The sequence below is a fragment of the Rhipicephalus sanguineus genome, chromosome 11 (genome assembly GCF_013339695.2).
Source record: "Rhipicephalus sanguineus isolate Rsan-2018 chromosome 11, BIME_Rsan_1.4, whole genome shotgun sequence".
Taxonomy (NCBI): Eukaryota; Metazoa; Arthropoda; class Arachnida; order Ixodida; family Ixodidae; genus Rhipicephalus; species Rhipicephalus sanguineus.
In genome coordinates this window covers 104,539,721-104,555,183 of record NC_051186.1, presented here as the reverse complement: position 1 = coordinate 104,555,183, position 15,463 = coordinate 104,539,721, and the positions used below count along the sequence as shown (strand labels likewise).

Sequence of the window (15,463 nt, the reverse complement as noted above, 5' to 3'; positions counted from 1 at the left end):
TAAAAAATGCCAGGAACACACTGTGTGTGAGTTTATTGTCACTGAGAATTCAAACAATCATGTTATCACTTGGAAGAACACAAACATAGTCTTGGCAGAACATCGACAAAAAAATACGCTGTACAACACATTATCAAGAATATTAATAGATCGGAAAAGGCTGCTTGTCCGAAGACGGGAGACGTTCGATACGAATGTAGCGTTTATTTCAATTATTTACAGTAGTCCTGGAGGACTTCCGTGCAAATTCATTAGGTTCACTTACACTTGCGACAAAATAATTTGTGGCTAGATTTTGTGCTTTATACGTGTAAAGAAAGATAAAGGTTCAGAGAGCAGACACCTACGTATTTCCCTCGGCTGATTGGCTACTGGCGAGTAGTCTAATGCATCAGGCAGCTTGCCTCGCACGCTTAGCACACTATACACACCCTCCTCCATCGCAAACTAACTATCACTAAAGAGCATCAAAAATATTCACTAAAGGTGGCAACAAGCCATAAACTATCAATGTCTGCTACAACTTGCAAGTAACGAGCGTGTGTTTTGATAAAAATTACATGTGCGTTCTTGTTTCTGACAAGGCGAAACGTCTGTTGAAATGAAACATGGCGATTCACATGGCTATGACATGTGCCGTTCTAAACTGTTTCACATTACGCGACGCCTGAGGAGAGTATATTTGCATCACAAATGAACCGCGTAACGGCATGGCTTATGCTACTGGCCTCCTGGTGAAACAGGCCAACCACTGAAACTGGCAAAATAGCTGTAGTTATGCAACACCAGGTAGAACATTGCCTTTTGTTCAAAGTGCACGGCGGTGGTATGGCGTCACATATGAATTTTTCTGCTTAGCTCGCGTGAAACCGAGCTGTTGTGCAAATAGACTCTCCCCGACACCCATGCCTTGGTTGACGGCTGGGCTTGATTATTCTAAACGCAAGAATTTCATCACGTCTTCACTTGTGGCCACAGCTGCGCATGCCAAGTTTGTGCAATGCGCACGTGGTAGTCTGGTCTGCTAGATGTAACACAAGTACGGGAGCACATACACGCTACACTTCGAAACTAATGTTGCCACGGCAACAGCTAGTTCCATCTACAAGCTGCTCAGGCAACACTGCACTTGAAAATGGCACAGCACAAGGATGTGCTTTGCTTGGCAGTCAATAAAACTTGACCATGCGCACTGACATTTCACCGCACACCATAAACTACATGTTCTCGCTCGAGGTTAAGGGAACACTGTAAAAGTAAATGGTATTTGAAACGACTTGCAAAGGAATATTTGCACGAAGGGCTGTGAAGAGTATTGATTCAATCCAGCTAAAGAGCCAACCATTAAGCAACTTTACGAGTGTAACGAAGTTGCCACTACAAACATCCACTTTATGTTTCTGCAGAAATCTGGTGAATCCGACAGTGTGCACAAATTACAGGATAACAAGGCCTATATGGAACTCCAGAGCAGTCAAATATATTATTCTGCATAAAACACATCACACCTTAATTACTAGTGTCACAGCTTCATACAGGCTACAATTTGAAAGTACTGTGAGCACCTCCCAAGTCCCATTGTTCAGCCACCTATTAAAATATTGCGGGCTTTTTGCCCTCCGTGTACCTTGAAATTGCATTTCACAAAGGCCTGCATAGATACATATGAAGAGGACACAAAGAGGCGCGACTTTGTCAGCAAGAAACACCCATATGGAGCCAATAAAAACATGGGAGACATTATTAGTTGTTCAGCTAGAGTGCGGAACTAATAAGGAAAAGCGAAGCAGAAGTGAATGAAAACAAGAAGTTGACTCCACATTACATGCGCTACCACAAGATCTAACGCCAGGCATCTTAGCCAGCACCTCTCCTGGCGGAGATGACAAATGCAACACCCCTTTTTGACTGTTTGCTAGAGGCATGCAGCTGACCAATTAGCCCTCGTACATTATAGTAGCACGTCTCAAGAAGACTGAGAAGTGGGCCAGCTGATAAATGATGGTGACGGCATAATGGAGGTTTGAAGTTCGTGCAGTGTTTTGTCAATCTGACATGGTCAGGGGTGAGACAGCTACGCATATTGCGCATTTTTTGTACGATTCCGTTTTTCTGGGCCAAGCTGCTCCAATGAAATTCCAAAAATTGCGCAGAACTGCGCCGAAACGGCCTCACAAGTAAGAATTTTCAAGCCCGCGTCAGTTTAAGCATGGGAAAATGTAACTTTAGAAGCAGCGCCAAGGATACGTTCGCAGAACACTTTAACGTGCCCAAGCGTGTCCTCCTACGCGCCTTTGTAATGGAGGGTTTCATAGTGCTGTGATAATCACCTCTGAGCGGTTGTAAATATGTGTGACCCCTCCCCCAAAATGCGCTGCCGCTCTGCTAGCTTGCTGCTTCTCGGTAGGCTGAGTGTACTGGCGCTACTGTCAACTGTCGCGTAGCGAAAACTATCGAGTGGCATACGTAGCGCATAGCGGGGTCGTTCACTCTCAGTTTCTTTATGGTGCATAGGCTGTTCCTCTGCTAGCTACAGTTTTGACGTCGACGCTGCTGCGTGTGTTCTCCTGCAATGAGCTAAGGTGAGTATTTTTCATGTGGATAGAGGGAATATTTCCGGCTGCATGCGTTAACCTCGTTAAGACGTACCTGCCGTGAACACGGCATAACTATGCATTAAACAGTAGTAGGCACTAACCACCAAGTTCAGCCGAGCAAGAAGAACCACGCTCGCGCCAATGCCATCGCCGTGCTGCAGCGCGAGTTCGCTTCGCCCCACTCATCATCATTCACCACATGGATATGCTGTGATTTTTTTTAATTTGTCATAGCTTAAGTCGTCGCTTCAGTTGTTCATCAGCACAACATATTCTGCACGTAAAAATCCGTTTGAGGGGCATTTCTCCATTGAATGTTTGACTTGTCACTGGCCCATGTGCCGAACTTTAAATGGCTGAAATGAAAAAGAAGCAGGCATAAACAGCCTCCTGTGAAATAGCTGCGAGACAGCACGACCTGGGGACCTAAGCCAAGCTCTTAAAAAATACCCTGGGCCGGCGCCAGGGGGTCTCTGCCCCCTCATGAGGCAGTCCGGGGGGGCCCAAGCCCCCCAGCCCCCCCGTACTCTCCGCCTATGCAAGAGAGGGTAGCCCACACACTTTTCCACTTTCGGTACGCTTCTTTATTGGAAGCCATTACATAAACTTTATATAATATGACAAGAAGTAGATGCGCAGTACTGATACACTGCCAAATGGAGGCGCTGCATACCTTCACAGAAGGTGTGAGCATGAAACAAATACCGCATTTACTCGCATGTTTACTCGGAAAGGTTGGCGCCAGTTTGGGGGGAGGGTTCATTACGCGGGAGAAAAAGATTGCGGGAGTTAGCTGAAATTTCACAGGACGGTGTTAAGAAACTCGCTGTCCAGCCGCTGCTGGCCTTGAAGTCAGTGGCAGGAATGCCTTGATTTCTCACCGTGGCCCGCACGTGGGTTTAAATCCTTTTGTGGGATACTGCACATCGCTCACTATGAAACCTCTACATATTCGAGAACTTCGCTCTCCACAAGAGGAAACTTTCCTTGCTTTGGCTCGTTAAATGCGCGATGATTCTTTCTTGAAGCCCGAAGCTCTTCCTCTCGTTTTCTCCAGTTACGTACACGCACTGGATTGACGCTGAAGTGTCGTCCAGTCGCACGATTTCTATGCTCCAGCGCATGTTTGACTACCTTAAGTTTAAAACTGGCCGTGTAGCTAGCGTACCAGCCTATCGTACCCTACGCAGCAGGTGTCCAACAAAGTTCACCATGATCGAGAATCCCAACAACAAAGAAGCAGCGATGGATGGTGGCGCACGCACGTTGCGGGTGCACGTTGCACGGTCGGTGCCATTGTGCTTTGTTTTTTGCTTTGTTTGCATGCCGCTGTGCTTGCGTGGCGCTATAAGCATGGCCTCCGAGATAGCGCGCCAACAGGTTTCTCTAGAAAATCCAGCTGGTGCGCAATTTCGGAGGCCACGCTATAAGCAAGGAGGCTTCTTTTGAATTCGACAGATCGCGCTGTGCCACGAAAAGGCGCAACTTTCGAATTTTGACTCTCGTCATTCGTGCTCGCGCTGCTGGCAACTGTTTAGTAGCATGGTTGTTAAACTGTGTTCCGACACTTCTTGCGTCGTTGTTTTGATATATAACGGCGTGATTTAACGTTGTTTCGATCATCGGCGGCACTGGCAATCACACCGAAATAAAATAAACAGATACATGCATTAAAAAATATACATTTTTTTTTTTTTGGACCAAAGTGGGGGGTTGGTTCATTATGGGAGTGGGTTCATTAGGCGAGTAAATACGGTACTACAAAACCAAATAAGCGGAGGATTAAACAAAAAGCAAGATGGGTTACGAGATCTTTTGTCCTATTCTGAAATCTCTCGCAATGCTACACACATACAGACACAGCAATTGTTTTGGCTGCAGTGCTGCAGCAAGATAAAATGGCAGATGACGTCCGGACAAGCACTGGACTTCATGGCTTACAACACGATGGCAGACCACTCTGCCGCGTCGAATGCGATACGCTGGCAGCGTTGAGACGAATGCATGCTCATCTAGATGACGTGGCACGAGCACGGCAGGGGAGTTTACTCCTTTTAGCTGTCACGGCACCTTGCTCAAAACGTTTCACACTCGGTGAACGGAGTGCCCTACCAACGCACGTAAATGCGACTGCCATCGGTGATGTTGTAGAAGCTGAGGTTGCGGCGCTCCTTGTCTAGCACAGACTCCTTTCCTTCCTGGTGAAGGGAAGTACGAAACGCACTTGAGCAAGGACATCAGTTCAGACACAACGCACTTACTGTGACATACCGACAGTTAATGTGTCAATACTGCAAGTCGGCCTAGTTGCAACACATTCATCTTCACGGATTCACACTAGCACACGGAGACATCTTCACGGTTGTGCTCGTCTTTGTGTATCTCTTCTTCGTCTCCATGTGCTCGCGCGAATCCGTGAAGTTAATGTGTGACACACTTACTATCATACTGTGACATTTACACTTACTGTGACACACTAGCTATGACACTTACTGTGACATTTACATTTACTATGACACATACTGTGACACTTGCACTTAGTTTGACAGACACTTACTGTGCCATGAGGAATATTATATTGCAAATGGTGAACACGTTATCAATGCAAAACATGGCATCAGAAATCAAGAATGCAGGAAACAGTGCCAACACCAGCCCCGCAATGATGTTATGACAATACCAGGTTTCATAAGTTGGGGACACAGCTGTAAAAAGCTCTTCAAGTTAAGTAATCATCTGATCTGCACAAAAAAAAATTTCGTATGGGTGGCACTTTGCTGCTTTCAGTGGTGACGTGTTTCATTGACGACACAATGACACATCTGCGCAGATGAGCAAGCAAAGAAAGCCATTTTACAAGTGAAAGCAACAGAAAGGCTGCCCTTTATGGAGAGACATGGTTCAGCAGATTGAGGTTGTTTAATACTGCAGTAAAGTGGAAACTTGGGGCAAGCTGGCACTGTCTCATTTTCTCACGCACGCAAAATGACAGGATCATTGACAAACACACCAGGAGCTGTGCTTAGTGGCAATGAATCGAAAATTTTTAAATACCCAAAGTGCTTTCACTGACATGTTTATGATGTCTTTTCTGCAAATGCTGAACTACATCTTCTTGCTCGTTTTATAGAAGTTGCCCTTTTATTTCCTTGGAGTAAACAAATGAGTTGAGAGTAGGTGCTTCTGTCCAAATGTTGCTTCTTCTTGCGTGTGTGAATTGAATTCCACAGGAGAATGAGTAATTTAACACAACCTCTGAGACGAAAGAAGCAACTGGCAAGGATAGGCGTCAATTAATACAGGAACTTGGGCTAGCTGGAACTGCAACATTGTCAAGAAGATTTTTCCAGCACTTGGTGGAAAAGAGGAAAGAAGCACTGTCTGTCTGTCCTGTTGCTTGCCGTCCTTCCTCTCTCCCAATAAGTGCTAGAAATCTTCTTTAAAACGCACTGCGAATCCAGTCTTGAGAAACAACTCGCGACGCCTACCTCTTCACTTGCGAGCGAAAGGCAGAAGCGGCTTCCTTTCCGGGGGAACAGCTGCGTCACCAGGGCTTTCAACTTCTCCACCGACATGGACGCTACACCACAGAGAGAAAAAGGTTCATATGCAGGCTAAAAAGAATTGCACACGATGTGCCTACGCGACATGCCTTTCTTTTCATAACCACATCCGCACATCTTGCAATACAGTTCCTAGCATGCTAGGAAGATACATTTGCATAGACATCATGCAACCCCAAGTAAGATTTCTGGAAACCCATAAAATAAAATTGGGAATTTCGTATACTGCATCTGTCCACAAAAAAATAAAGCCTTGCCACATATCCTTGTTTAAATCAGTCATATCTAATTAAAGCATTTCCAAGAAAATAACGGCATATATTTCTATTCCCTGGCATTGAAGCCAACAGATGCCACCGCATTGCCATGATAAACATGCAATGAGTGTTCGGAAGGAACAACACTGCATAATGATGCACCTTTATGATGTCTATTAGATGGTTATGATACCAATGCCTATGATGATAAGTCGAGTGAGTCCTCGTGCAAATGAGCTCACACAGAAAAGTTAACTACTGAAAAGAAACAGGATACACGGAGGAATTTGATAGTGAATGTTGCTTTTACCACTGCTTGTACCTGGCACTACAATTATGTTCTACATTACTTGAGTGCATCTTTAGTGTGATTGCATAGAGTAGCCAACTTGTTTTATGGTGCATTAATGCACCTTTAAACTTTTCATGCGTCGATGACAGCAAATATCACATGCTTATCGGCACACTAATTTTTGAACGACCACAGCTCAGCTCCTGTGGCAACGATGTTTCACTCTGAATTGAGCTGCAGTTAACTTACTACAAAAGCAACAGAACTAAGTAACTGCAGCCAAGCTTGAAATGTGACCATCACGTTGAAACTAGAAGGCAATCACTGTCACGTTGACCAACGATTTGCTACTACATGGCTCGTGGCACTTACATGGTAGGCGCTTCCTTATCGGTCCCCGGTCAGGTTCTTGTGGAGCATGAATTTCAACAGCTGGAGGGAGGGGCGCTTTGTCAAGGAACATTTCACAAGTTGACAAGTTTTTGGCAGCCAGCGGAACAAGCGGACCACACATTAGTGGAGAGCCTCTAAGCAACTTCAATCTATGCTCATAATGTGACACACAACAGACTGAATTAATGATGGCGTTTTCACATGACATCTGCACAGTTATTAAAAATGCCTTTAAGAAGGGCTCTGAATCGATCCCAACATCCCAGATCCATGCCAAAGTTTAACCCCTTTAAGCAAATAATTATTTGTCTACTGAAAATTTCATTTCATCGAATCTTCTTCAGAAGCATGAGAAGTGCATCAATTCATAGCAGGTTATGAGAATTTTTCAGTTATGCAAGTTTTGTCAGATTTACAGAATGTGGACACCATGCAAAAGCTCTTTGTCACGAATGAGAAAATGAACTCTTTCATTTCTAGCATACTTAGAAAATAGCTGTGGAAAACATGTGCCCCAACGTGGAACACAAAAAAAACGTCGAAAGCAGTGAATTCAATAAGTGTCAGCATATTGACATACAGAACCAGGCCATTGAACAAGACACTTTGTGCACATTATTCAAAACTGCAGTGCATGAGTGTTTCAACATCTATGTGACATATATTAAATATAACCTTTTTTTTTTTCAATCAGTATTTCTGCTTTAGTTTGGTATAAATTGTGCACAAAGTGCCTGAAAAAGTTCCTCGTGCAATAACAGGTCCTATAGTCGGTGACAACCTAAGAATAAATATAAGCTCCGCCCACGAGGCCGCATTGCTCATATTTTGCATGCCTCCGCGCTACAAACGAAGTAGTTCCTAAACAATGGCAATAATTTTTACTCATATAAACCTTATTTTGCAATACTGCACTGATATTGAAATAAAGAAAGCAAAGCTAGATAAAATAAATTGTGAAGGCACGGAGTTCAGCGTCAGCATAACAATATATCTGTTCTTTAAATCGCACCCCCCGCCGCGTTCATCTCGGAGTCTATACGAAGAAGTAATGTACATCTCAAAGGCGATGTTTCTGAGCAGCACCTAATATGGTATTAAAACAAAGAGTGCCAGATTTAACATAAAACTTAAAATAAACGAATCGTTATTTTACGGTTTCACACAATAAAACAGGGACATTAATCAAATGTAATAAGGTCGTTTGTAATTTTCTTGCGAAACTCTCGCCGCCAGTTTTCTTCACTGTCTGCTGTAACTATGGCAACTGTGACTCAAAGCGAAGTATGACGAAGTGGTCTGAGATTGCCTTTGTGAATTTCGACTCTTGTGTTGCCGCAAATACCGCACTTGCGTCTCTAGTCGCCGTGCTTGTCATCGTGTTTGAGGAAGACGCCAAGGCTTCATTTGACGTCTTGTTTCAACGAAATAAAAGTGTGTTGCACACATGGCGTTTAACTGTGGGGGCCATTGCGTGTGTTGCCGTTCACGCCGAGGTGAACGCGGCTAAATTGACATTGACTGAAAGCTTTACGTGGGATTGTTTCTCGCTTCGACAACTTGCACTGGCACTGCCATTACCCCTTAAGCCCTTGAACGTTCAAGTTTTTAGTTAATTTATTATTTATTTATTACATAACTGCGTCACCCCAGTGGGAATTACAGCAGGGTGGCCCACTTTTGCTAGAAGGGGGGCCCCTACCTTCTATATATGTGTGTATCAGTGCGAAGGTACATATATATCTATACGTAGATTGTGAAGAGGCTGTCATCGGTTGCCGTAAGACAAATAGGAAAAGGATACACGCTTCTCAAAAGAGTTTATTTGTCAACGTTTCGATCGGAGACCGATCTTTATCAAATGAAAATTTACGAGGCTTCGATGCGCTTTTATAGCATCATCCTCCATGCAGGTAGAACGACAAAAAGAATAAATAGGAAAAAATGTAGGAATGAAAAAATTAGGAGCCAAAAGACAACAAATATACACTCGGACATAGAAAAAGCACGTGCATCCTCGAAGAAAAAAAAAAGGAAAACATATAGATGTCCACATAGATAACCTCGGTGGACACAATCAGTAAGTGCATTCCTTTCGTACATTGTCAAGCCCCAGCTGTCCGGCTCCCCCCTCCTCATTCGTTCGTGAAGCATAGTGAGGGAGTGAGGCTTCACAAGAAGGGATAAGCGCTTAAAAAAAGGGTCTATGCAGTGTAAACTTCACGAGTTTAATATAAACAAATGATCACTGCGTAATACATGAACACAATACACGCGAAATGCTAAAAACGCACGTTAGACAAAAACAAGGATTCCAAGTATGATATCGTGAAGTTTGATGCAACGCCATTAAAAACAAATGCTTTTTTTTTCACTCAATAATAGTTTTAGCGGCGTCACTTCAGTTACGATCACGATCTATGCAATCGACGTGTCACAGCGAGATCGTCATTTCACGGTTTGTAGACAACGATTACCTCGCACGGCGTTTCTCATTGCAAGGCGTTCGTGCATCGAGCGCGATACTTACGCGACGGGCACTTCAACCTAGCACATCATTCTGGGCTGGTGGAACTAAATTCCGTTGATACGACGCAACTGCGCCAATAGGCACACGTCACATAATCACAAACGCATCAGATGACCACAATTATCTTCGTATAATACACACACCACTGCATATTCTCCACACCTGGTTTGTTTACTTTCGCAATGTGTTGCGCTAACGGGCTATGTTGGTCGCTCTATTTCTCTCACGCTCCGTCCGCACATACGTCGCTTATATAGGCGCACAGCACGGCGCATATCACAATAGATCACCAAGATTACCATGTCGCGAGCTCCAAGCAACACACACACGCGCACATAATGCCATGGCTTTTGCGGGCGGTAAATTGAACACAGACACGCACATTCCGACTTCACTTTCACCTCACTGCACACGAATGAATGCGAAGACAATCGCCGATATGGTGACCCTCAGGCGACATGCTTGATGTATCCGAGCGATGGAGGGAACACACGCCGTGTTGCAACTTGACGCTGCCGAAACGACGGAACGCGCTAAAGCGTTGTAAAACACTTCGAGCTGATGCCGCTTCGGTGCACTTCAAACGCGGCACAGTCACAAGCTTCTACTGCATCGGATGACGACTGGCGAGACGATGCTGGGTACGTGCGAATAACATTAGGAAAGAGCTTCTTCTGGAAGAAACAAACACCGCAGGAAATTCGAAATGACGGATTTCGGTCTCGGGGCAGCGGTACCTCGCCTCTCGTCGCGAACGGCGCCATGTTGCATTTTTCATTGGTTCGTCTTAACCGTTACGTCAATGTAAAGATCGGCCGTAGTTGGACGCGCATAATACAAATGGACAGCGGTACAGTTTACTTTTTATTCTTAGCTTGTCACCGACTATAGTGCCAGGAACACTGCAGCTCTTAAGTTTTGATGCACCCAGTGTTATATTCAAGAAACACTTTCAGTGGCAACGAATCTATAGCATTGCCGTGGCACTGCCAAGATTGCTTAAGTGGTATAAATGAAGGAAAGAAGATGACTCTTAAGGGCTCGTTTTTCTTTGTTAGATACAATATTAATGAGAACTAACAGACAATAACGCCTAGGAAGGTAGGAAGGTAACGCCTAGGCGTTATTGTCTGTTCTCATTAATAATTAAGTGGTATAAGCTACTCAACAAAATTACTTTTCTCAGAGTGAAGTTTCGTTGCAGATGGCCTTTAAAATATGAAAAACAAGAATGACAATGTCCAAAAGTGTGCATATTGGTGGCTACGAGAGAATTTTACACTGAAGTTGTTGCAAAGTGGCAGGCAACAGCAATATACAAAAAGGATACTGATGACTTTCTTATTTAACGACGGCATCTTGCCATCTGGCACCGTTTCTGGTGCTCCATAGGCTGAAAAAAAGAAAAACTCGAGTGTATAAATAACTCAAGCAAGGTCGGTTGAATTTTCAGTTCCACCAGAACAAGACAAGTCACACCCACAGAACTATCGTTACAGATAGCAAGATGAGAACGCAAAAGATTTAACAAGTGTAGTTGCTGCTCCTGACTAGTACTACCTTACTTTAGGCATGAAGTTGTAAAAAGTGGAATGCTTCATTATATCAACAATTTCGTTATACTACTGGAGTTTCTCATATCGAGGTATAGCTGTACATTGCATGTGGAGGTGAACAGGAGTTTGATATGTGCACAGCGCGGTGCTGTACTTTTACATGTTATTCCCAAGAAGTTACAGCTGTTCAATATAGAGAATTCAACATATGCAGCTTCAACTGTACAGCGTTATAGGCAAAACAGGCAAAGCTTGCATTGCACATGGGAAGGAAGAAAGCGCAAAGCTGAATCTGGACATTTATGGCCTCATGATGACAGGTGATCGTGAAATGCTCCCACAGATTCAGCTATCAAGAAAAATCAAGTACTAGATGGAAGCGTGACACTTGGCAAAAGCTCTTAGCGAACTTTCTGCGCTGCTGGGACTGTAGGAAATGTTAAACTTGAATTTTGAAACGGAGCAAAAAAAAAGTTAGAACAGGCAGCATGAGAGAGGCGCCTGCTCTGCTCAAGTAACCTGCTACGAAGATATCCTAGATCGGCGAGCACTGCACGCAAATTTCGGACGCTGCAAGCGAGGTCGCTCACTTTCCAGGCATTCCTTCAGTGGCGGAATGGCAGCGAGAAAAAAAAAAAGAGAAATAGGAGGCAGCACCAAGCCTTTAGATCAGCTTTCGCACAGGCAACCTTTTCTGATGCCACTCTCTGCAGCTACGACCGCCTACGACGAACCAAACGGTTCCTTGGAACGCAAGAAGTCATAAATGCAAGAGGCGATAAGCACGGTAACTTTTCGTCGCATAAAAGTTCACTTCACCCCTCAACTCGTCGATGCCACAATGTGCCACAAAACGTTTCCAGTTTTTTCGGTAACAGCAGAGACCAGTCTATCAATGATTACGGCTTCCGCACGACTGCGACGATGCCTTCGCGGTTACGAATTGGAAAAGAGCGAAGGCGAGGTGGCGGCCGGCGGTGAACGTGCCATTATGACTTATCGCCGACAACCTTATCACAGTCATCTGCAGCTATCTGCTCGGTTGCGCATGTGGCATAAACTGTGTGGATTGACAGCAGTGCAAGCGCACCATGCTGCCATTCGCAAGTACGCTAGCGCCCCGTCATGCGAGACTGCTTCTTTGTAAAAACGAAAGTAGCTTGCTGATGTTGAGCGGCCTGGGCACCGAGAAACGTCAATGCACTGACAGTGAGCATATACAGAATGTTCTATCAGGCGACAAGCCCAGTACGCCGTGCCTCGTCGTGCAGGACCCCCAGAGCATCACGGAGATGTAGAGTGCATGTTACTTGCAAAATGGTCGTCTTCACTGCGTTGAGCGAACAGGCTACTCACTGCACCCGTACACGGCCCAGAGGGAAGCAGGCACGAAGAATGCACAAACGCTCGCATACAGTATACAGCAAGCGGCCTGGCAGTGACAGCGTAAGCCGAGTAGGCGATGCGCTGCACGCAACTAGCCAGGTATGATTGACTCCACGTGGCGGTACCGCGCTTTAGTGTAACGGTGTCGTTTTATTGCAAAGGTGGTTCGACTCGTGAGCATGCAGCGCGCATCATTTCATGAAGTGAAAAGGCTTAATTTGTCACTGGAAGGGTTGTTAGCACTTTCTAATTAAAGTGCGCAGAAAAAAAAAATGACTTGGTTGCTAAGTGCACGTATTTAAGGAAAATTCCATATACAACTTTTCGCGGCACTTTCAAGTTTGGTATAAACGAGTTCGACTGCATATCTTTATACCGTATTTACCCGCATAATTTGCGCCCTCGCATAATTTGCGCACCCCTAATATTTAACCAGCTTTGCTAAAAAAAAATATTTGCTCGCATATTTTGCGCTCCCCGTCCCGCTCGAGCCAGCTCGCCGGCGCGCGCGCGCGCACGGGGAAACTTTGGACGGCCGCGCCCCGCGGCCCTCACCGAGCAGGCGAGCGCAGTCATACACAAGACAGTCTGCGAGTGCGAAGTCCCTTCTTCCAATTACTTCGTTCTATTCTCCGGAAACCGCCGAGACCGTACCAACCGTACCAGAACACCTAAATCTGTTCACCGGTTGTCGGAACTATTTGAGCGTTCTCCCGCCGTGAGAATGCATGCACGCGACACGACACGGACTACTTTCTGCATCGGAGGCGTGCGAAGGCCAGTCGCGCCAACATTTTCCCGCGCTGACCCTCCTCCTCTGCGTCCGCGCCTCCGCGCTGCGACGCAGCCTTCGTTGATTTCGGAAGTTTAGGCAGTTTAGGTTTCGCGATCAGCCAGTTGCGTTTTCACTGTTCTCTTGCGCTGGGCTACAATAACTACTCGGCAAAATTCAAGCTAACTGTTATAGAATTTGCCTACGGAAACGGGAACCGTGCCGCAGAAGAGTTTGCTTTTTAATACAAGACCGAGAAGGAGACCGTTCCGAGGACCGAAGCATGGAAAGTTTCCTGCCGTTGAAGAGTACCTTTTCAAATATGTGCGAGAGCTTAGGCCCACCGGTATCGCCATGCCGTGGCACCTCGTTACTCCCAGCATTGTCGCGAAGAGCTTCAAGAAGACGCCTCAACGCACTCGACGGAACCAAGGACGACGCGCTTTGGGAGGGCGGTGACAGTGGCCGCGGCGATGATTCTCAGTCGGACTTCTCAGCCAGTGATTCTGACTAGACCGTGCATGACCGAATCTGGCTGGTTAAAGTACGTGCTAATTCTGTTAAGAACCCTTCGTTTGCACTATAATTAATTTTCTTCTTTAATGTATTATATCGCGCGTGTTACGACTATATATTGTGCGTTATTTCAGATGTGCTCGCGAAATCTCCGCGTAATTTGCGCACCCCCTTTTCGCAGCTCCAAATTCGCGAAAAAAAGTGCGCAAATTATGCGAGTAAATACGGTATGTCTGTCGACATCTGTTACTAGTGCCAAGTTTTTGTGCAAGTTTCACGACCATTCATCATATAAACTTCAAGGTTATTCGAGAGTGACCATGATTTACTTCAACTTCACTTCAAACCAAAATGTTGAAATTTGCACTAGCTAGTGAATTCATTTGTTTCAGTCGTGCCTCAACTTTAAGGGTCTTGGTCTTGCAAAATATTTGGTTTAACGCAACAGCAAAGAGAAGGGACTCACTTTTCAGAAGGCTGAGGAACCTGGGATGTTCACGGATGAACTCCGGAGAAGGTGTTCCCCCTTCTGCTGTTCCACCACACTGGACCCACAGCGGAAAGAACCGGTTTACGTAGAAGATGCCAGCTTCACGCCTTTCGTCTCTCGTGACCTGGATAGCATCAGAGGGATTAGTGCAATGGCAGCGCCCATTTACCCACACTGATTGATTACACCATCTCACCTAAAATTGTTCACACACATACTGCTAGTAGGAACAGTGCTAGAGTACATACCCACCATCTAGGATGCACATCAGACATACCTAATAAATGTCTCAGAATTAGGGGTGTGCGAACATTTGAGTTTCGAATTCGAATGGAATAATACTTAATCGAACAATTCGATTCGACTTTCGAATAGCTAGTATTCGAAGTTTCGAATATTCGACAGGCCGCACCGCACCACTCGTTCAGAAACTCCCATCGTTCCGGCGCGCAGTTAAAGGGGCCCTCACCAGGTTTGACAATCTTGAGCTGAGGAGCGCAATGCATGCACTGGGCGTTCACGATTACGTCTGCCAAAATTTGCAACGCTACGCGCCACGTAAATGGGTCAAATTTTAAGCTGAATGATGCTTGCCCTTCTTCGCTTGGCTGCACGCCCAGAGAATGAGGGGATGTCTTACATGGTAGAATGGCCCTACGTAGATGGTAGTGTTGTAACGTCGCTCCTCTACGTAGACGGCTGTGCTCTGACATCACCAACAGTAGTACGTGACACTGCGATAATTATTTGACACGACGTGTAGTTTGTGTAATTTGTTGCTGGAATGGATGAATAAAACTTGACAGCAATAATAAAACACACAAGCGGAACGTGTGCGTTTTCTTTTTTAGTTTTTACTGCAAATCGCAGCGATATTCGAGACTAATCTACCATCGTTTCGCACGCGTTCGTGTTCTCGTGCTTTGCGCATCGTGCAGACGCCACACTTCACAATGGAACTAATTTTATACCGTGTTCCAGCACTCGTTGGGCTCATTTATCCTCCCACGTCTAACTAGATGTTCATGCGGCACACCGCTAGTCTCGCGTCCGTGCAAATGTCGCAGCTTTCGTGCTCAGTAATAGGTTGAAAGCCATGTGATTGCCGAGG

The 15,463-nt window shown here is 45.3% G+C and overlaps 2 protein-coding genes across 2 annotated transcripts in view; one reads left to right on the top strand and one right to left on the bottom strand.

The window, feature by feature from the left end:
• Nucleotides 1-15,463, top strand: part of LOC119374527 (JNK1/MAPK8-associated membrane protein) — a 329,511-nt gene that overhangs the window by 220,897 nt on the left and 93,151 nt on the right. The window lies entirely within an intron of this gene.
• LOC119374361 (tubulin-specific chaperone E) overlaps nucleotides 17-15,463 on the bottom strand; it is a 42,819-nt gene continuing 27,372 nt past the window's right edge. Inside the window, exons 10-14 of the mRNA XM_037644444.2 lie at nucleotides 14,329-14,476; nucleotides 10,963-11,025; nucleotides 7,082-7,141; nucleotides 6,086-6,177; nucleotides 17-4,795 (exon numbers count right to left, since the gene is read on the bottom strand). Of these exons, the coding sequence (XP_037500372.1) occupies nucleotides 4,706-4,795; nucleotides 6,086-6,177; nucleotides 7,082-7,141; nucleotides 10,963-11,025; nucleotides 14,329-14,476 (453 nt within the window). The 3' untranslated portion in view covers nucleotides 17-4,705. The remainder of the gene's footprint in view (nucleotides 4,796-6,085; nucleotides 6,178-7,081; nucleotides 7,142-10,962; nucleotides 11,026-14,328; nucleotides 14,477-15,463) is intronic.